General features: G+C 37.6%; 1 protein-coding gene across 11 annotated transcripts in view; it reads left to right on the forward strand.

Moving 5' to 3' along the window:
• SYNE2 (spectrin repeat containing nuclear envelope protein 2) overlaps window positions 1–21251 on the forward strand; it is a 342533-nt gene that overhangs the window by 147817 nt on the left and 173465 nt on the right. For all 11 annotated transcript variants that reach the window (XM_047864572.1, XM_047864571.1, XM_047864576.1 and 8 more), the window contains exons 33-43: window positions 7815–7973; window positions 8619–8780; window positions 11009–11110; window positions 12956–13156; window positions 13500–13671; window positions 14259–14371; window positions 16388–16590; window positions 17264–17383; window positions 17481–17772; window positions 18949–19100; window positions 20670–20979. In XM_047864572.1, coding sequence (XP_047720528.1) covers window positions 7815–7973; window positions 8619–8780; window positions 11009–11110; window positions 12956–13156; window positions 13500–13671; window positions 14259–14371; window positions 16388–16590; window positions 17264–17383; window positions 17481–17772; window positions 18949–19100; window positions 20670–20979 — 1986 coding nt within the window. The remainder of the gene's footprint in view (window positions 1–7814; window positions 7974–8618; window positions 8781–11008; window positions 11111–12955; window positions 13157–13499; window positions 13672–14258; window positions 14372–16387; window positions 16591–17263; window positions 17384–17480; window positions 17773–18948; window positions 19101–20669; window positions 20980–21251) is intronic.

A 21251-nucleotide genomic window follows, 5' to 3' on the forward strand; every position in this document is an offset into this window, starting at 1 on the left:
TGGCTTATAAACAACAATAATTTGGGGTGCCTGGGTAGCTCAGTTGGTTAAGTGTCTGACTTCAGCTCAGGTCATGATCTCATGGTTCATGAGTTCGAGCCCCGCGTCAGGCTCTGTGCTGACAGCTCAGAGCCTGGAGCCTGCTTCAGATTCTGTGTCTCCATCTCTCTGCCCCTCCCCAGCTTGCAGTCTGTCTCTCTGTCTTTCTCAAAAATAAATAAACTTAAAAAAAAATTTTTTTAATAAAAAAAAAATAAACAACAGAAATTTATTTCTGACAGTTCTGGAAGCTGAGAAGTACAAAAGCAAGGTCCCTGCAGATTTGGGGTCTGGTGGGGGCTTGCTTCCTGGTTCATAGATGGCTGTCTTCTTGCTGTGTCCTTAGATGGAGGAAAGGGCAAGAGAACTCTCTAGGGTCTCTTTTATAAGGGCACTAATTCTATGTATGAGGGCTTCACCCTCATGACCTCATGCCCTGCCAAAGGACCCACCTCCAAATACCATCACTATGGGGTTTAGAACAACAGCCTCTATGGTGTCTTATTAACTAACATAAAAATTTATAGTTTCTTATTTCAACAGCAATTTTATTTCATTTTTTAACTTCTAACTTTGTTTTGCCTGTCACAACAAAGTTTATTATGAAAATAGGCTGGTATGGATAAGGACAGAGCAACAGCAATTTTAACCATGGATAGATCAAAGAATGAGGACTTTTAATAAATTATTCCTGTGCATATGATTTCACATATTGCAAAATATATAGTAATAATATAGTTCATTTAAACACGTCCTCATAAATGGAAGCTAGTATAATAAAGTTCAATTTTTTATTATTTTAAATAATGCTGTAGGGTGGAAAAGAGTTTTCATAAATATGAGAGAGTAAGGTTTACAGTAACGTACAGAGAACTCATAGAAATTAGTGAGTAAACTACTGAGATCCAAGTGGATATTTGTACACAGGAAACAAATTGGCAATTGTGGAAAAAAAAGAGACATAGTTGACCCTCATGAGTAATCAAAGGAAACCAAAGCTACTCCAAAATACCTCTGTTGGCCTTTTGATAGTGAGCTGTCTGCTGTTTATGTTGCTGGTCAGAGAGCATATTGACCCTACTCTTTTGGAAAACATTTTGACATTCAAGATCTTTGAAAATACGCCTCCCATTTGACCAAATATTTTACTTCTAGGATTAATCTTAAATATGGAAGACTCTTAATACCAAAGACATTCCTTGCAGCACTTTAAAATGTACTAATTTCCTTCTTTCTTCGCTGGCCAAACCATACCCCCCTCCACTCCAATGACTGACTTGCCTCAGAAGCTGGAAAATCCTGAGGCCAGCAAAATTGGTTTTATTTGCAAATAAGAGTATCATGTGGCTTTGAGGTTTTAAGTAACACTGCTACCACTACTAAAAATGATAACGGTGATGATAGTAAAAGCTTTGGCCATTGATGGCTTGGCCATCATGTGCCAAGTTCTTCACACGTTTGTATGGTTTCATTCCCAAATAATCCTTCAAGGGTTAAGTATTAACCCTGTTATATTGATGAGAAAACCAAGGTTTAGAGAATTTTAGAAGTAACTGTAGGGTTTGTAATGTTATTAACACGGTGTTAAGAATGAAGAACAAAGGAATTCCTCACCCTGCCCTGTCAGTTTTCCCGATTTCTTGTGGGATTGTCAAAGGAGATATATACTCAAAAAATAAGAACAAATAGTATTGCTTTATTATAAGTTGTGTGAGTGCCCAATACCCCAGCAGGTTCTCTGGGAAGATGTGGTTCAAGCATCAGGCCAGCCTAAATGCTTATAAGGCCTTTTTCTCCTCCAGATCGAAATCCAAGTCTTAGAATCTTATCACAGAGTAGCTCAGATATGGATACAGGGACCTGGGTTCTTCATCTTATGTCAAGATAGGTTCATAATGCTGGTCTCAAGGATCTTACCTGTTAAATGATAAGAAGCAGAAAAAAGAACCATATCCACATATTGTATTTCTCAGGCACGCTGATCCTGCTTACCAGTAACGTCTAATTTATGTCTTGGAATTTGGACAGATTAGCATCTTCCTCTGTAACCAAGGCAAAAAGTGAGGATAGAGGTTAAGTGACTTTACCAAGATTATATGGCTGATAAATGGCATAATCATGATTTAATCCCAGATCTGTGTGACTACAAAGTCATGTTTCAATCATCATAATATTGCCTTCTCTGTAAATGTTTGAAATACATATATGGCAGAAATAAAAATTAACTTTGCGTTGTCTCTTCCCCCTTTCTCATCTGTAGAGGTTTGGTCACAAAGGCATTTTAAAAATTAATAAAATCACGAATTCCCTTTATGAAATGTATAAGAGCCTAAGCATTTATTATTATATTGAGAATCTTTTAGTATGGTATCTGGCATATGAGCAGTTTACATATTTGCTGGAATAATACGTTACTTTGTGATGTAAAATTATATTTTGTGATGAATTACATACCGTCTTCAGAAACAATCCATTTCTGTAGTATGTATTTGTAGTGTGATGCTTTGCACCAGTGGCTGAAATATGATATCACTGAGAACTTTTGTCTTTCAAACCATAGAAACCTGGATGTTTATCTAGGATATGGGGCCAGATTTCCACTCTCTTTAATGAAAGACAGAAGTGCAAGAGTAAGACTAAAGGCTAGAATGTCAGGGGACCATTCAAGTTTGGGAAAAGACAGAGCGAGCCTGCTTTCCTTTATTCTACCCTTTCAATGTATTGTGGAACAAAACCCACAGGTCCTGTCAGTGCTAAAGATACCCTCTCCTGCTCTTTCTTTTTTCTTCAGCCAGTGGCGGCATATGTCAATTGTAACAACAGAGTTCTTTGAATGTATTGAAAATTATGCCATATAATTGAAACAAATTATTTTTCCATTTAATTGAACAAAAATGTATTATGCCCATTGCAGAGGCTTGTGCCAGGAGGAAAAACACTGGAGTTTGCAATCAGCTTTGAAGATGTATCATTTAGCATCCAGTCAGAAGACAGAAACCCCCCCCCCCCCAGTAATTTTTTTTCTATTTTAAAATTTTTATTGTTATTATTATTATTTTATCTTTCTTTTTCTTTCTATAATTTATTTATTTTTTATAATTTACATCCAAGTTAGTTAGCAAATAGTGCAACAATTATTTCAGGAGTAGATACCTTAATGCCCCTTGCCCATTTAGCCCTTCCCCCCCCTCCCACAACCCCTCCAGTAACCCTGTGTTTGTTCTCCATATTTAAGACTCTCTTATGTTTCGTCCCCCTCCCTGTTTTTTTGGTTTTTTTTTTTTAACATTTTATTTATTTTTGGGACAGAGAGAGACAGAGCATGAACGGGGGAGGGGCAGAGAGAGAGGGAGACACAGAATCGGAAACAGGCTCCAGGCTCTGAGCCATCAGCCCAGAGCCTGACCGGGGCTCGAACTCAGGGACGGCGAGATCGTGACCTGGCTGAAGTCGGACGCTTAACCGACTGCGCCACCCAGGCGCCCCCCCCCTCCCTGTTTTTATATTCTTTTTGCTTCCCTTCCCTTATGTTCGTCTGTTTTCTATCTTAAATTCCTCATATGAGTGAAGTCATATGATATTTGTCTTTCTCTAATTTCCCTTAGCCTAATACCCTCTAGTTCCATCCACGTAGTTGCAAATGGCAAGATTTCATTCTTTTTGGTCGCTGAGTAATACTCCTCAGTTTTTATTATTTTAATTAAATTTTTATTTTGAGATAATTGTAGGTAGATTCACATGCGGTTGTAAGAAATTATACAGAGAAATCCTGAGTACCCTTTACTGTAAGTTTCCCCAGTGTTAAATCTTATAAAACGACGTAGTACAATATTGCAGTCAGGACACTGCCATTGATACAGTCAAGATCAAGAATGCTTCCATCACCTTGAGGATCCCTCATGCTGTCATTTTATAGCCCTACCCTTTTTCCTCCTGTACATACACATACAGTATGTAACTTGGGAATTGGCTATTTTACACTCAGCATAATTCTCTGGAGATTCACTCAGATTCTTGCATGTATTGGTAGTTTGTTCCCTTTTCTTGCTGTGTAGTTTTCCATGGTATGGATGTAACCACAGTTTGTTCCATTACTCGCCGCTGAAGGGCATCTGGGTTGTTTATAATTTCGGGCTATTACAAGTAAAACTGCTATAAACACATTCATATAGGGGTCTTTATGTGAATGTAAGTTTTTATTTCTCAGGGTTAACTGCATAGGAGTGCAGTTGCTGGCTTGTATGTTAATCGTGTATTTAGTTTTTAGAGAAACTGCCCAGCTGCTCCCACCAGCATTGTGGAATGATCCAGTTTCTCTGCATCGTTGCCAGCATTAGATGCTGTCTCAATTTTTTTTTTTTTTTAACTCATGCTGATAGGTATGTAGTGGTATCACATTATGGTTTTAATTTGCATCTTCCTAATTGCTAATGGTATTGATAATCTTTTCTCGTGCTTGTTGGCCATCTGTATGTCATCTTGGGGGAATTATCTCTTCGTATCTTTTGCTTCTTTACACTAATTAGATTTGTTTTGTTTTGTTACTGTTGCATTTTGAGCATTCTTCTTATGTTCTAGATACTAACCGTTTGTTAGGCGATTTGCAAATACTTTCTCCTAAACTGGAGCTTGTCTTTTCATCCTCATAACAGGGTCTTTTGCAAAGCAAAAGGTTTTCATTTCAGTAAAGTACTATTTGTCGTTTTCTCCTTTCATGCATTGTACTTTTGGTGTTAAAATCTAAGAGTCTTCGTGCAGCTCAAGATCCTGAAGATTTTCTCATATTTTTTTTTCCTAAAAGTTTTACAGTGTTACGATTTACACTTAAGCCTGTCATCCATTTAGAGTAAGTTTCTATATAAGGTATGAGACTTAGGTCTATAGATGTCTAGTTGCTCCAGTGCCATATATTGAAAAGGCTCTCTTTCCTCCATTGAGTTGCTTTTGCACTTTGTCAAAAATCAGTTGGGCAAACTCTTTGGGTCCCCTTCCAGTTCACTGTTCTTTTCCATTGATCTATGTGTCTATCTCTTTGCCAAGACCACATTATCTTGATTACTGTACCTCTATGATAAGTCTTAAAATCAGGTAGGCCGATTCTTCCTACTTTCTTCTTCTTTTTCAAATGTTTTAGGTCTTCTGGTTTGGTCAGCATGCCATATAAATTTTATCTATCTATCTATCTAAGGGAAAAAGAAAATTCAGGGAACTTACCACCAAATTGGTGTTCAGGAGCTGGTCTTGAACTCTCCACTTTTCATTCTTACTAAGTTTGTTTCTTATATGATATCCAGGGATTTTAGTTGTACTTAATGGGAAGAATAGGGAAAATTATGTCTACTCCACATTTCCAGAAATGGAAGTCCCCTGCAGTGTATCCTTTTTTAGGTGTTTGCCTATGAGAAATCTATTTTCAAATTTTATATCGTTGTTAAAAATGCTCAGGTAAGACTGGAAAGCTGAGTGAAACATTACATTCGTCAACACTCAAATTTTATTTTGTAGTTTAAGACCATCGGCCTTTTGATAATACAGTGTTTTACCTTCCATGTTAGAAATGATATTGGGGGTTAACAAACGGTGCTGGGAGAACTGGACAGCAACATGCAGAAGGTGGAAACTAGACCACTTTCTCACACCATTCACAAAAATAAACTCAAAATGGTTAGAGGACCTGAATGTGAGACAGGAAACCATGAAAACCCTAGAGGAGAAAGCAGGAAAAGACCTCTCTGACCTCAGCCGCAGTAATTTCTTACTTGACACATCCCCAAAGGCAAGGGAATTAAAAGCAAAAATGAACTATTGGGACCTCATGAAGATAAAAAGCTTCTGCACAGCAAAGGAAACAATCAACAAAACTAAAAGGCAACCAACGGAATGGGAAAAGATATTTGCAAATGACATATCGGATAAAGGGCTAGTATCCAAAATCTATAAAGAGCTCACCAAACTCCACACCCGAAAAACAAATAATCCAGTGAAGAAATGGGCAAAAACATGAATAGACATTTCTCTAAAGAAGACGTCCGGATGGCCAACAGGCACACGAAAAGATGCTCAACGTTGCTCCTCATCAGGGAAATACAAATCAGAACCACACTCAGATATCACCTCACGCCAGTCAGAGTGGCCAAAATGAACAAATCAGGAGACTAGAGATGCTGGAGAGGATGTGGAGAAACGGGAACCCTTTTGCACTGTTGGTGGGAATGCAAATTGGTGCAGCCACTCTGGAAAACAGTGTTGGAGGTTCCTCAAAAAATTAAAAACAGACCTACCCTATGACCAGCAGTAGCGCTGCTAGGAATTTACCCAAGGGATACAGGAGTACTGATGCATAGGGGCACTTGTACCCCAATGTTTATAGCAGCACTCTCTATAACATTGTACCCCAATGTTTATAGCAGCCAAATTATGGAAAGAGCCTAAATGTCCATCAACTGATGAATGGATAAAGAAATTGTGGTTTATACACACAATGGAGTGCTACATGGCAATGAGAAAGAATGAAATATGGCCCTTTGTAGCAAAGTGGATGGAACTGGAGAGTGTGATGCTAAGTGAAATAAGCCATACAGAGAAAGACAGATACCATATGGTTTCACTCTTATGTGGATCCTGAGAAACTTAACAGAAACCCATGGGGGAGGGGAAGGAGAAAAAAAAAAAAAGAGGTTAGAGTGGGAGAGAGCCAAAGCATAAGAGACTGTTAAAAACTGAGAACAAACTGAGGGTTGATGGGGGGTGGGAGGGATCCTAGGGTGGGTGATGGGTATTGAGGAGGGCACCTTTTGGGATGAGCACTGGCTGTTGTATGGAAACCAATTTGACAATAAATTTCATATATTGAAAAAAATGATATTGGGGGGCCCCTGGGTGGCTCAATCAGTTAAGTGTCCAACTCTTGATCTCGGCTCATGTCATGATCTGACAATTCATGGGTTCAAGCCCCCACATCGGGCTCTGTACTGATGTTGCAGAGACTGCTTGGGATTCTTTCTCTCCTTCTCTCTGACCCTCCCCGGCTTGTTCTCTCTCTTTCTCTCTCTCTCTCAAATAAAGAAAGAAAGCGAGAAATGATGTATTAAAGATATATTAGAGTTCTGTTTTATTCAGATGAGCATGGTTCTTCAACTTCCACAGATGATTACTGTTAGAGGAATCTAGCAACTGCCTTTTTTTATACTATTGAATGAAGGTTTTTGTTTTGTTTTGTTTTGTTTTGTTTGTAGACTGTTATTTCACCTGGACAGGAAACATGGCTTTAGATTATTACAATTATTTCATCATGCAGCGTGGGAAGAAATTTTGGTGTAGGATTACTGGTAAATGAGATGGTTAGGATTCTAAAAACTTTTTATTGAGAAAGTGGGAAAATAACAGCCTGCTTTAGAAAAGATAATGTACAAAGTACATATTAAAGTATTAATATAAAGTATTAATACGGAGTATCCTCTGTTATGATGTTGTGGATTTTTTTTTTAAGTTTATTTATTTATTTGAGGTGAGGGGAGGAGAGGCAGAGAGAGAGGGGGAGAGAGAATCCTAAGTAGCCTCTGCATTGTCAGCACAGAGCCCAATGCAGGGCTCAAACTCACAAACTGCAAGAGATTCTGCCATGAGCCAAAACCAGGAGTCCAATGTTTAACCAACTGAGCCACCAGGTGTCCCTATATTGTTTTTAAGCTGAATAGCCAATAATAGAATTTTGGTTCTTACTAATTTTTCTATGTAAATCTATCAAAAATGTGTTAACCTAACTTTTTTTACAGATTGAAATTGTCAAAGAAGAATTTAATGAACATTTAGAAGTTGTAGACAAGATTAACCAGGTCTGTAGAAACCTACAATTTCATCTAAATAAAATGAGAAGTTTTGAAGAGCCTCCTTTTGAGAAAGAAGCTAATATTATTGTGGATAGATGGCTTGATGTGAGTGACAATTTAATTCATTAACAATTCTCTTTGATAACAAATCGATCTTCTCTGTTGTATCTTTAGTATTTTTATCTAATTACAAAGTTCACAAGGGTTCATTGTAAAAATGTTCAAATAATATAAAATTTATGACTTAGGAATTATTAATTTTACCTGCAGAGTTAGACGCTACTAACAAATGGGTCTATACACGCAGATATAAAAGCACATACGCAACTTATTTAAAATAAAGTAGTTAATATATTAACCATTCATGCAGGATATTCATGCTCAACTATATATTTAATACAGTTTTGGTTGAGTAATAGTTATATTGTTATGAATTACAAATTAAGAATTTGTGTTATATTTTCATCTGAGTTTTTAAAAACACCTTTAATTTATTGCGGGTTAGAAATTAGGAAGACGATTGCTTTCAGTTGCCTGTAAGTGACAGCAAAGTTGGGTTTTTTTTTTTGTGGAAGAAAGAACTATGTTATGTGTTAAAGCACATTTTTTTGTTGTTGATAAATAAAGCAAATTGTTCAACAAGCAAAGGCAAATTTTTATTTTAAAATAATGTGTGACTGAAACAATGTTTTTCATACTTTTTTTTTTTTTACCACTAAATGTATTATTTCTATTTTTTAATTATGGCAGATAAATGAAAAAACCGAAGACTACTATGAAAATCTTGGTCGAGCTCTAGCTTTATGGGACAAGCTTTTTAACTTAAAAAATGTCATTGATGAGTGGACTGAAAAGGTCCTTCGAAAAGTGGAATTACATCAACTGACTGAAGAAGAAAGAGAAAAGCTGAAGGTAATTTAACAGATAAAAATGTATGTTCTTTTTGTACACAGTTGACATTGAACATTGAGCTTGCTTTCTTGAAGCAGCGTAGAGAAATCACCAAGAAATGTTTTATTTCTTTCATTATCCCTTGAGTGGGACTGCAATTCTCTTGTTTCCTTTGATATGTAGGAAGATGTTAGCAGGTAGTATTAATCTGGGGTTCACAGACACCCGAGTGGTTAGTGGGTAAAATGACCTTATATGGGAAAAATTGCATCTTTACCTTTCTGAATGTCTAACCAAAATATAATGTGTTTCAGTTATGAATATAGTCAACAAACATAGCAGGATGAACATTGTATGTGACTTTGTTATCAAGAAAGTCACAGGTATTTGGGGGTCATTATCTAGTTGTAACTGTTACCCTTTTCACTACTTTGAAATTATGGCTGTTAGTAGGGCCACTGCTAGATCTTATTATTTAAGGTATTAATATAGAAACATACATATTACTATAGCACAAGTTATTTTTAATACTTTGATAACTGTAAGTCAATATAATTGTTTTCCTTTATATTTCTACATAATTTATCTTTTGTTTTTAAAATATTATTATGCATTCAAAAATAAATAAATAAATAAATAATAAAATATTATTATGCAAAGGGTCCACAGGATTCACCAGACTGTCAGAAGCATTGTATGGTATAAGCAACATTAATAACTCCTGGAAGACACCCCACCAAATGCATAATTGTTCCCAAGTGGGAACCCCTGTCTCAGGGGTTGGCAGATTTTTTTTTTTAAGGGGCCAAATTGTAAATATTTTAAGCTTGTAGATCATTTGGTCACGATTGTCACAATTGATTAATGCTGCTGTTGTAGCATAAAAGCACTCAGTCATAGACGGTACATAAATGCTTGAAAGTAACTGGGTTCCCATAAAACTTTATTTATAAAAACAGACTACCAGCCCTTAGACTATTAACCCCTGATCTAGATCATGATTATGAACAACCTTCATAATTTGAATCAAGCAGTCTCTCCCTCCGAAAGATTAGAAAAAAATACCAGGCCGAGTATCAGAATCTTTATAGAGCTTCTTTTTTTTTTTTTTTTTTTTTTTATGAAATTTATTGTCAAATTGGTTTCCCTATAACACCCAGTGCTCATCCCAACAGGTGCCCTCCTCAACACCCATCACCCACCCAACCCTCCCTCCCATCCAACCCTCCCTCCCACCCCCCCGTTTGTTGTCAGTTTTTAGGAGTCTCTTATGTTTTAGCTCCCTCCTTCTCTAGCCTTTTTTTTTTTCCTTCCCCTCCCCCATGGTCTTCTGTTAAGTTTCTGAGGATCCACATTAAGAGTGAAAACATATGGTATCTGTCTTCAAACAAGGCTAGTTTTTAAAACAGTAATCTCAGGTTTTGCCATTTGGAAAGAATTTGTCTATTTTAACACTAGGAAGAATTTTTTCTAATTGTTTGTTTATATATTATTCATTTGGATCATATAAAATCTCTACCTTTGTAGATCAGAAAACATTCAAATATTGGCAATTATATGTGGTCCAATGTAACAGAAAAATGTATGTATGTGCACATGAAGCCTTTACAATATGCCAGGTCTAATGCTTCCTGTCTCATTTTTTTCCCTCAAATCTTTGTTATTTTATTCATTCTTAAATTCACATATCCACTTTTATACACTTGGAAAAGGTTTCCAGAAAGTGTAGAGATTTACGAGTTTCCTGTGTATATGATGATAGAAATTATGATTTTCTAGGTGTAAATGAACAAGTTCCTTAAAAATGCCTTGAAATGCAGGTTGTTTAAAACTTTGAAGTTAAGGACTGTAAACTACCAGCCTATGAGCCAAATTCTGCCAACAGTGTGTGTGTGTGTGTGTGTGTGTGTGTGTGTGTGTGTGTGTAGTGCTTGCACATGTGCACATGCACATGCGGGCACAGTTTATGTGTACAGATGTATGACATGTGATGCAGGCACTGCATTCTGATATAGCACAAGCCTGGCCCCTCTCTGTCGTCTTCTAGCTGGAATGCTTTGCTCAATTATAACATTTTCCTGACTCATAAAGCCACTTGGGTTTGTGACTCCCAGGACTCATTCAAAAAACAAGGGATTTGGGGAAATCCAAAGTTTCTCTCGGTTTCTATATATTAATAATCATAATCATGAGTACCAGAAAATAAGGTATAAGATAAAAAGGTATTATCCACTAATATTATGTTTTAGGAAGAGTTACAAGTCCACGAACAAAAATCTTCAGAGTTTTCTAAAAGAGTGGCTAAAATACAGTTTCTCCTTCAAAGCAGCGAAACGCCTCTTGAATTGCAGGTAAGAGAATTTTTATTTAACAGTTGCAATTAAAGCACTCTGAAGTAACTCATGTCCATAAACCCAGAATTCTAAATCTTAAACCTAAAGTAAAATTAGGGGGCACCTGGGTGGCTCAGTCAGTTAAGCGTCCAACTTCGGCTCAGGTCATGATCTAATGGCTTGTGGGTTCAAGCCCTGGGTTGGGCTGTGTGCTGACAGCTCAGAGCCTGGAACCTGCTTCAGATCCTGTGTCTCCTTTGTCTCTGCCCCTCCCCCACTTGCACTCTGTCTCTCTGTCTCTCTCTCTCAAAAACAAATACACATTAAAAAAGTTTTTAAAAATAAAGTAAAATTAGGATCATTATTTAGTTCATCTTTATTCAATTCCTATATTAAGTCCAACTGAATTTTTAATACTTGGCATAGTTCATTATGTTTGTTTAGAGCAAGTATATATTTTTTTATTGTTTTATTAACTTATTTCCAGGCCTCTTGTGTGGAGCTGGAGATGTTGTCATGCTTCTGTTTGAAGGAAAGGGTTTCCTCTTGAGTGTCCATTGGCCATAAGAAGGAGAATATGACTCGTGTGATTCTATGTTTATTAATTGCTAGATGGAGGAAGCAGGGAGATGGACCAAAGTGTGATTTTCTTTTTTTTTTTTTTTTTAATTTTTTTTTAACATTTTTAATTTATTTTTGGGACAGAGAGAGACAGAACATGAACGGGGGAGGGGCAGAGAGAGAGGGAGACACAGAATCGGAAGCAGGCTCCAGGCTCTGAGCCATCAGCCCAGAGCCTGACGCGGGGCTCGAACTCACGGACCGCGAGATCGTGACCTGGCTGAAGTCGGACGCTTAACCGACTGCGCCACCCAGGCGCCCCTAAAGTGTGATTTTCTGTTGTGTGAAGAGATTTGTTACAATTTTTATTTAGGTAGAGCACATGGTGGCTGAGTATGAGCTCTGGAGTCAGACTTTCTGGGTGAGGTCCCAGCTGTGTCATCAGCTAGCTTTATGATCTTGGGCAAGTCAAGTTACTTAACATTCTAAAGCCTGAATTTTGTCCATCAAGTGCTTACCACAATGCTGTTGTGTACATAATAAATGCTCAGTAAATGCTGGTTATTTAATTTTTCTGTTTTTTTTAATGTTTATTTTTGAGAGAGAGAGAGTGAGACAGAGCATGACCAGGGGAGGGGCAGAGAGAGAGGGAGACATAGAATCGGAAGCAGGTTCCAGGCTCTGAGCCGTCAGCACAGAGCCTACATGGGACCCGAACTACACACCGTGAGATCATGACCTGAGCCGAAGTCAGACGCTCAACGTACTGAGTCATCCAGGCGTCCCAATTTTTCTGTATGTTTTAATACATTTTCAAATGAGTGCCATGAGATGGTACCTCAATTGTTATGCTAGATGAAACTTGCTTTGGGGGGGGGTAGGATTTTCAAATTAGTTTATTTTTAAAGTTCATTTATTTATTTGAGAGAGAGAGAGAGCAAGCGAGGGAGGGGCAGAGTGAGGGAGAGTATATCCCCACTTGGGGCTTGAACTCATGAACCGTGAGATCATGACCTGAGCCGAAATCAAGAGTCAGACGCTTAACCGACTGAGCCATCCAGGCACATTCCCCCCGTCCCCACCACCCCCCCACCCAGCCCACAGATTAGTTTTTTAGAACAAAGACAGAATGTCAATCTCAGTTTTTCATGTTATTCTTTTTGAAACAATTTAAATTGTATCAGTGATGTAGAACAATGAGGAATTAATTCAACGTCTCAACTCATTCTCTAGCAATGCAGTTGTCTTAAAATCTAGTGAAATAAATTTGTTAATTTGACTTCATATATATCATGATTTCAGGTCATGGAGTCCTCTGTTTTAAACAAGATAGAAAATGTAAAAATGCATTTAACAGGAGAATCCAACTGCTCTGCGCTCAGTGGCCATACAGCTGAGCTAAGGGAGGATCTCGACCAAGCCAAGACTCAGATCGGAATGACTGAGTCCCTGTTAAAAGCCCTGTCTCCTTCTGACAGCTTAGAGATCTTCACTAAACTAGAGGTATGTCCCAGCTGCTTCTCTTCTGTGGTTCAGATTTATTTTCACGCTTATTTCTGATGACTTTGGCCTCTTGAAGTTAATGAAAAGTAGTAACTATTCAAAAAAATGAAAGTTGGGGGAGAAACCTCAGAAAAACAATTTGTGTTTATTTAGTTGAATTGCTTTGAGGGCAGTAATTATTTGATGTTAATTTGTGTTGCAGTATACATTTACCGGCTAAGATAAAGTGAATCCACTCAACAGAAAAATCATCTAGATTTTTACAAAAACAATGGAGATCTATTCTACTATGTGTAAATTGAACGCATTTTGAGACTTAATGGTTGTTTGTTTATGTATTTAGGAGATACAACAGCAAATCCTACAGCAAAAGCACAGTATGATGTTACTGGAGAATCAAATAGGTTGTCTGACTCCTGAACTCTCTGAATTAAAAAAGCAATATGAAAGTGTCAGTGATTTATTTAATACCAAAAAAAGTGTTTTGCAAGATCACTTTTCTAAGTTATTGAATGGTAAGTTATTGAATAGTGAGTTATTGAATGGTGAGCACATTACTATTTTTTCTGGGAATCTTGAAGTATGAATAAATATTGCGAACATGAAGGCTTATCTAAACTTCACTGAGAGATGGTTGCAGAGATTCTATTTAAGGAAAAGAATTTATTTATGTACTTATTTATTTAGGATTTATTCACATAAATCTTTTGGGGGGAAGCACTCACTGATCTATATGCCTATCATATAACATCTATTTCTTTCAAGTCCCAAATCTTTATTTCATGAAGGAAGGTCACCAACATCCTCACATTCGACCTGCTCACTGTGGTGAGTGAGTCTGGCGATGTGCCTGTGAACATGCTGTCCCTACGAGTGTCTGTGGGGGTACTGTGTGTTTGGAAAGGAGGTCGGGTATAGAAAATATACCATAATTACTTTTGAGAAATCTATTAACCTCAAAATTGGGCTTCAACTTATTACCACCTTACACAATGACTTGTTGTACCCACGTTATGTGAAGCGAGTTTCAAAGCCTCTCACTTTAACACAGGGTCTAAAGTCTTCCTTGAATGGATATAGCTTCTTTTGTTTTTTCCTACAGATCAGTGCAAGAACTTTAATGACTGGTTTGGCAACATTAAAATGAACCTTAAGGAGTGTTTTGAATCATCAGAAACAAAAAAGAGTGTGGAAGAAAAGCTGCAAAAACTTTCTGTAAGATATATGTAAATTTTAATCAAAATTTATCAAAGCTAACATACTAGAGGCATAGAACTGTATTTAACTAGATAAAATAATGATTACTTTGACTTGCTCATTTCTCTACATAGAGATATTGTTTCCAAATAACCGACTTTTTCCCAAATTTTTGAAACTCCATATTTACGGGGTCAGGGTGCAAGGCACTTAAGCAATTTCTGTTTTCACACCTGTTCTAAGATGCTGTTTAACAGGGTGTACTGGTGAATCCGGTTTTGGTAAAATCATATTTCATACAAAATAAAGGCTTTGCCTAATGTGGACTTGGATGTCCCTTTACTTTTCCTTTTGTTTTTTAAGTGTTGGTTTTCTTTTTCTTTTTCTTTTTTTAGTATTTACTTATTTATTTTGGGGTTGGGAGAGAGAGAGAGAGACTCAGACTCTCAAGTAGGCTTCCCACTGTCAGCTCAAAGCCCAATGCTGCGCTCAAACTCACAAACCGCGAGATCATGAGCCCAAATCAAGAGTCGAACACTTAACCAACTGAGCCACCCAGGAGCCCCAAAGTCTCTTTACTTTCTTGAGAGAGGTCTCTTGACTTTCTGTTAAGTTTTTTCTGAGTAATATTTCTTTTAACAGTCTCATTTGGACTTTCATGTAGCTGGTCGGAGGGTAGTGGAGGGCAGCTTGGAATAAAAGGTAATGTGCAAGCAGGCATTTAAAATGCATATGGCACCTTAAATCTTCATCACTTTAGGCTAGATTGTCTAGTACTTTTAGGGAGGGTTAGCCTTTTGTTTTTTAAGCACTATTTGTATGAATTTATTTATTTTTATTCTTTTAAATCCAAGTTAATTAACATATGGTATAATAATGATTTCAGGAGTAGGATTTAGTGATTCATCACTTAACTTATAACACCCAGTGCTCATCCCAACAAGTGTCCTTCTTAATGCCCACCACCCATTTAGCCCATCCCCCCACACAACACCCCTCCAGCAACCTTCAGTTTGTTCTCTGTATTTAAGAGTCTCTTATGGTTTAACTCCCTGTTTTTATATTATTTTTCCTTCCCTTCCTTTATGTGCATCTGTTTCGTATCTTAAATTCCACATATGAGTGAAATCGTATGATATTTGTCTTTCTCTGACTAAAGACTGTCTAGTACTGTAGTTTGATGATGAGTCATGCTCTCAAGCTTATGAGTGGCATTAAGTATTCTTTGTTTGATTCTTTACTTTGCTGATACTGTTCTTTATTGGTAGAATTGCCTTTCTTCTTTTTTAGTTTAAGTCCTGACTTTTTTGTTGTTGTTGTTGCCTTTAACTTTGTCCGTCGCATGGACTTAACAAATGATGCTCAAACCTTGAAACACAAACATTGAAATAAAATTCTTTTTTTTAAAATTTTTTTTTCAACGTTTATTTATTTTTGGGACAGAGAGAGACAGAGCATGAACGGGAGAGGGGCAGAGAGAGAGGGAGACACAGAATCGGAAACAGGCTCCAGGCTCTGAGCCATCAGCCCAGAGCCCGACGAGGGGCTCGAACTCACGGACCGCGAGATCATGACCTGGCTGAAGTCGGACGCTTAGCCGACTGCGCCACCCAGGCGCCCCTGAAATAAAATTCTTATTTGGACAGAGTTAAATAGAGAATAGTCTGTGTAGTTTTACATGTTGATTACCCGAGGGGAGCAAGTATTTAGAAGCTGAGCAGAGTCGGGAAGGAAAAATGCAGCTTCCCCAGTCTTACTCCTACTGACTTTCATGAACAAGCATTATTTTGCTTGATGTCATATCCAGCAAGTCAGATGCAGACACACATTCGACAACTAATGTAAATTATCTTTTGGTCATTTGCCATTGGCGCTAGCCATATCTCCGTAGTTTTTCTTTCGTATAGGATGTTAGAAAGGTGACATGTCTACGTATCAGCTTGGAAAAGTGCTACGGGGTGGGGGGGGGGGTGGTGGTAGAGACCACACTTCAGCTTGCCAGTAGAGCATCACTGACTTTCTGTCTTCCTTAAGGATTTCTTAACTCTTGAAGGAAGAGGCAGTAAAACACAGCAGGTGGGAACTGTACTAAGTCATGTGAAGAAGCATCTGCCCAAAGCACATGTTAAAGAGCTTCACAGTTGGATTATAAATCAAGAAATTGAATTAGAAAAAATGGAGTCCATTTGCCAGGCACGAACAAAGGAGCTGAATGCCTGCTTGCAACAGCTACTGAGGTAGGAAGTAAAGGTGATAGCTAAATAATATATGTTTCTAATGATCTCTTTACACGTTTTGTGCATCAGTACAGCTAGCATGGGGATGTACAATACACACAAATTTCACAAATAAAATATACGTTTTCAAATCTAAGTTTGACCCTAGGAAGATAGAAGTTGAGAGAATTCTTCAAATTATCTAATATGGCAGTAGTTCAGGGGAGAGTCCAAAAAATGTTTCCTGTTCTTTGTGATATGTTTGCATAGCTTGTTGCTTTATAGAATCCTCCTATATATATATTTTTAACATTTATTTATTTTTGAGACAGAGACAGAGCATGAACGGGGGAGGGTCAGAGAGAGAGGGAGACACAGAATCTGAAACAGGCTCCAGGCTCTGAGCTGTCAGCACAGAGCCCGACGCGGGGCTCGAACTCACGGACCACGAGATCATGACCTGAGCCGAAGTCGGACGTTCAACCGACTGAGCCACCCAGGCGCCCCTGTAGAATCCTACTATAATACAGGCTACTGTTGTTCAGATTTTAATGTTGCGAATTAATTCTTCACCAAAGAATAAAAAAAAAAATGTAGTAAAAGCCTGATTGGTTTACAAAATCCATGCCAACCTTCTCTTCATAGAAACACTTTTTGCTTATTTTATATTCTAACGTATGTAATATTCTGTTAGTCTCCAGGATGACCACAGAAATCTGAGCACATGGTTGACCAGTCAAGAAGAGAAATGGAAAGAACTGGAAAAACCAGGAGAGAAAACTGAGCTATTTTGCGAAGCTATAGCTAGAAAAAGGTATAGCTAATCCTGTATGAATATATTTTCTGCCAACATGGTTTCTTACATGGTATTGTGGCTCCTCTAAACTTTCGATGATGTTTGGAATTTTCAGGGAACAATTTGAATCTATGGCCCAGCTGAACAGTTCTTTGAAGGAATATGGGCTTACTGAAGAAGAAGAAATAATAATGGAATCAACACATTTGATTGATAGATACCAGACATTTTTGAGACGATTATGTGAAATTGATGAAGAGGATAAGTTACCTCCTACAGAGGACCAGAGCTTTAATGATCTTGCACATGATGTAATTCATTGGATAGCAGGGATTAAAGAGTCCCTTATGGTTTTGAATTCATCTGAAGGCAAAATGCCGCTTGAGGAAAGAATCCAAAGAATAAAGGTATAACTGTGGAAAGTAAATTTCGGAGGTCAGAATGAACTCTAATTTTTAAAAGATTTACAGGAAAACTGCAAAGATTTGTTTCTTAGTGGAAAATAGGATTACTGTGGAATGGCTGAGGACGTTCAGATGACTGAGCTTACAAGAGAGAAGAGTTGTGATGGATCTAAAATTATTTTAAGGCAGACAGAAGAGAGAAGGTGTATTCTCTCTTTCTAAGGGCAGTACGTATGGCGCTGTGGCAGGTGGGAGTTTGCTAGGATATGAAAAGAATTTATGTCAGTACAAACACATATCCGCAATGTCAAGGCGGGGCTGGAGAGGAACTCTTCTTCAGAGCAAATACGTATGGCTCAAAAGGTTATTAGATATCGAGTACATTGCGTAGTTTATAAAGGTTATGACATGCCGAGGGGGTTGCAGAGGGCAAGGGACTCCCAAGCTCCTCTAAGCCCACTTTTTATCTAAGGAGAGATTCAATAGGCGTTGGTAGTTACAAATGCAGGGGACAGAAGCCCATGTGCTTAAAAGGAACCCAGAAGGATTGAAATCACAATCGAAGCATTATTACAGGAAGAAATGGTTCTGAATAGTGAGCTGTAAGAGTCGGTAAGGCTTACTGAAGTAATTGGAATCATTTGGGATTGTACGTGAAAGATTTTCCAGGGGAGGTGAATCTGGAGTAGTATTTCCAAGAAGGGAGGAACATGATTGTTAGAGCAAAGGAGGGAAAGAGAAGACCAGGGAATGGGAATGAATTATGTTGTAGTGGAGAGACAAGAGTTGACATGGGGCACTGCCTTTTCCTGTGGGAAGCCCTAAGTCTCATTTTGGGTGTATAAAAATGTCTTGTTCAGGTTGTTTCCTTAAATAATTCAGTGGATAGAAAGAAGGATTTTCCAGGGTCTTTTGGGCATATAACTTATTTGAAGGCAGTTGAAAATCAAGAGGAGAGCAGGAATGCAGCAAGGGCAATCTGACAAATACTTAGGGAGAACCAATTCTGTATAATGTAAGGAGGTGTCATTATCTTTTGGGCAACGTAAAAAATGAAAAGGTATTTCTGAAATCTACTCTGCAATTGGAATCTAAATAGAATGTTTATAAATAAAAAGGTATCATATGCACTTCCTCTAAGTAAAGCAAATGAGATTCTAAGATCTTTCTTTACTTCAGGAAATCATTTTACTAAAGCCTGAAGGGGACGCTAAAATACAGACCATCATGAGTCAGGCTGAGAGCAGCAAGGCTCCATTGGCTCCAAAGACCCTTACTGATATCAAGAACCAGTGGGACAACACACTCCATTTAGCCAACACGTATCTAAGGTAAAGGACATGCCTTCACTTTCACGCCTTTTCATTGCCCGGTGAAGCCATAACAAGTATGTTTTGTCTGCCTCCTGGGTTTGGATATAATATCTGTTGGAGAGAAAGGCAGTAATGTCAGGGGCATTCACAATGTCAGAGGCAGAAATGAAGATGAATAGTTCTCGGGATCAGATAGGAAGCACATGCTGTCATAACTCTGTGACAGTGTTTACTTTGGCTGGTTCATCAACCCATGGAGCTCTCGGTAACAAATTAGCATTGTCTCCCATTCTACTTTCAACGCTCTGCTTCTTACCAAAACCCCCTTCCCCCAGACAATTTCAGAGTCAGCATGGTATTACTGTAGAATAATTATGCCTTTAAATATATATATTCCAAGAGAGTCTTAAGTGTGTAAACATTATAAATGTCCGAATTCAGTGGATGTAATTCTGATGAAAATTCTTAATTCATATCACATGTTAAATAATATGTTTACTCTTTAGTGGAGATGTGAATTTTAGATCTTTTCTAAGAAGACAAGCAGATCAAAACTAAATTTAAGCATAAACTAGTTAGTTGGTTAATATACTGAATGATTATTTGTTTTACTTATATGAGCAAGAAAAATATAAGATAACATAATTATATTTAAGCACAGTAAAAACTGGAATGGTTTATTTTATTTACTTTTTTAATATATGAAATTTATTGTCAAATTGGTTTCCATACAACACCCAGTGCTCATCCCAAAAGATGCCCTCTTCAATACCTGTCACCCACCCTGCCCTCCCTCCCACCCCCCATCAGCCCTCAGTTTGTTCTCAGGTTTTAAGAGTCTCTTATGCTTTGGCTCTCACCCACTCTAACCTCCTTTTTTTCTTTTCTTTTTTTTTCTTCCCCTCCCCCATGGGTTTCTGTTAAGTTTCTCAGGATCCACATAAGAGTGAAACCATATGGTATCTGTCTTTCTGTGTATGGCTTATTTCACTTAGCATAACACTCTCCAGTCCCATCCACGTTGCTACAAAGGGCCATATTTCATTCTTTCTCATTGCCACGTAGTACTCCATTGTGTATATAAACCACAATTTCTTTATCCATTCATCAGTTGATGGACATTTAGGCTCTTTCCATAATTTGGCTATTGTTGAGAGTGCTGCTATAAATATTGGGGTACAAGTGCCCCTATGCATCAACACTCCTGTATCCCTTGGGTAAATTCCTAGCAGTGCTACTTCTGGGTCATAGGGTAGGTCCATTTTTAATTTTTTGAGGAAACTCCACACTGTTTTCCAGAGCGGCTGCAAAAACTGGAATGGTTTAGAATCTAAATTATTAAGTGTTTGTTCTCAGGTCAAATTATGTGACAATCTATTTTTTTAGGAATGCTGCAAATAATTTCTGATTTGGTTTCTGAGCTAACCTTAGTGCTATTTAGAATGCTATATTGCCAAAAGAGTCATTGGGAATAATTTATATTAGTGTTATTTTAATGCTTTTTATTGTAATGTATGTTATACTATAATATGCAAAAAGCATTCCAATTTCCTTAGTGTCATTTCTAAAATATTTTGTACAACTTAGCCATCAAGAAAAGCTTCTACTAGAAGGAGAGAAGTATTTGCAAAGTAAGGAGGATCTGAGATTAATGCTCACAGAACTGAAAAAGAAACAAGAAGTGGGCTTTGCTCTGCAACACGGTTTGCAGGAGAAGAAAGCTCAGTTGAAAATTTATAAGAAATTCCTCCAGAAAGCGCAAGATTTGACATCCTTGCTAAAAGAGTTAAAATCTCAAGGAAGTTACCTCTTAGAATGCACTAAAAATCCCAACTTCAGTGAAGAGCCTTGGCTGGAGATAAAGCATCTACACGAAAGTCTTCTACAGCAACTACAGGTGAAATGGTCAAAATAAGTTTTTTAATGATTGTCATAATTATGCACAAGTATATCATATTTGTATATGGAACCATTTTTTGTTCTTCTGGTAAATCAAAAACTTTTAACGTTTAATTTATCCTTTTTAGATACAAATACTGACTCTGTAAGGATAGAGAGCTCAATCCAGTCAGTTTTGCTAGAGAAATCCAGTGGCCATTATTTGATTATTATGTATTTTTTTCTCATCCAAGTTCCTATTTTCAAGGGCCAGAAGGGTTAAGATTTAAG

Source organism: Prionailurus viverrinus, chromosome B3, assembly GCF_022837055.1.
Source record: "Prionailurus viverrinus isolate Anna chromosome B3, UM_Priviv_1.0, whole genome shotgun sequence".
In the NCBI taxonomy this organism is placed as follows: Eukaryota; Metazoa; Chordata; class Mammalia; order Carnivora; family Felidae; genus Prionailurus; species Prionailurus viverrinus.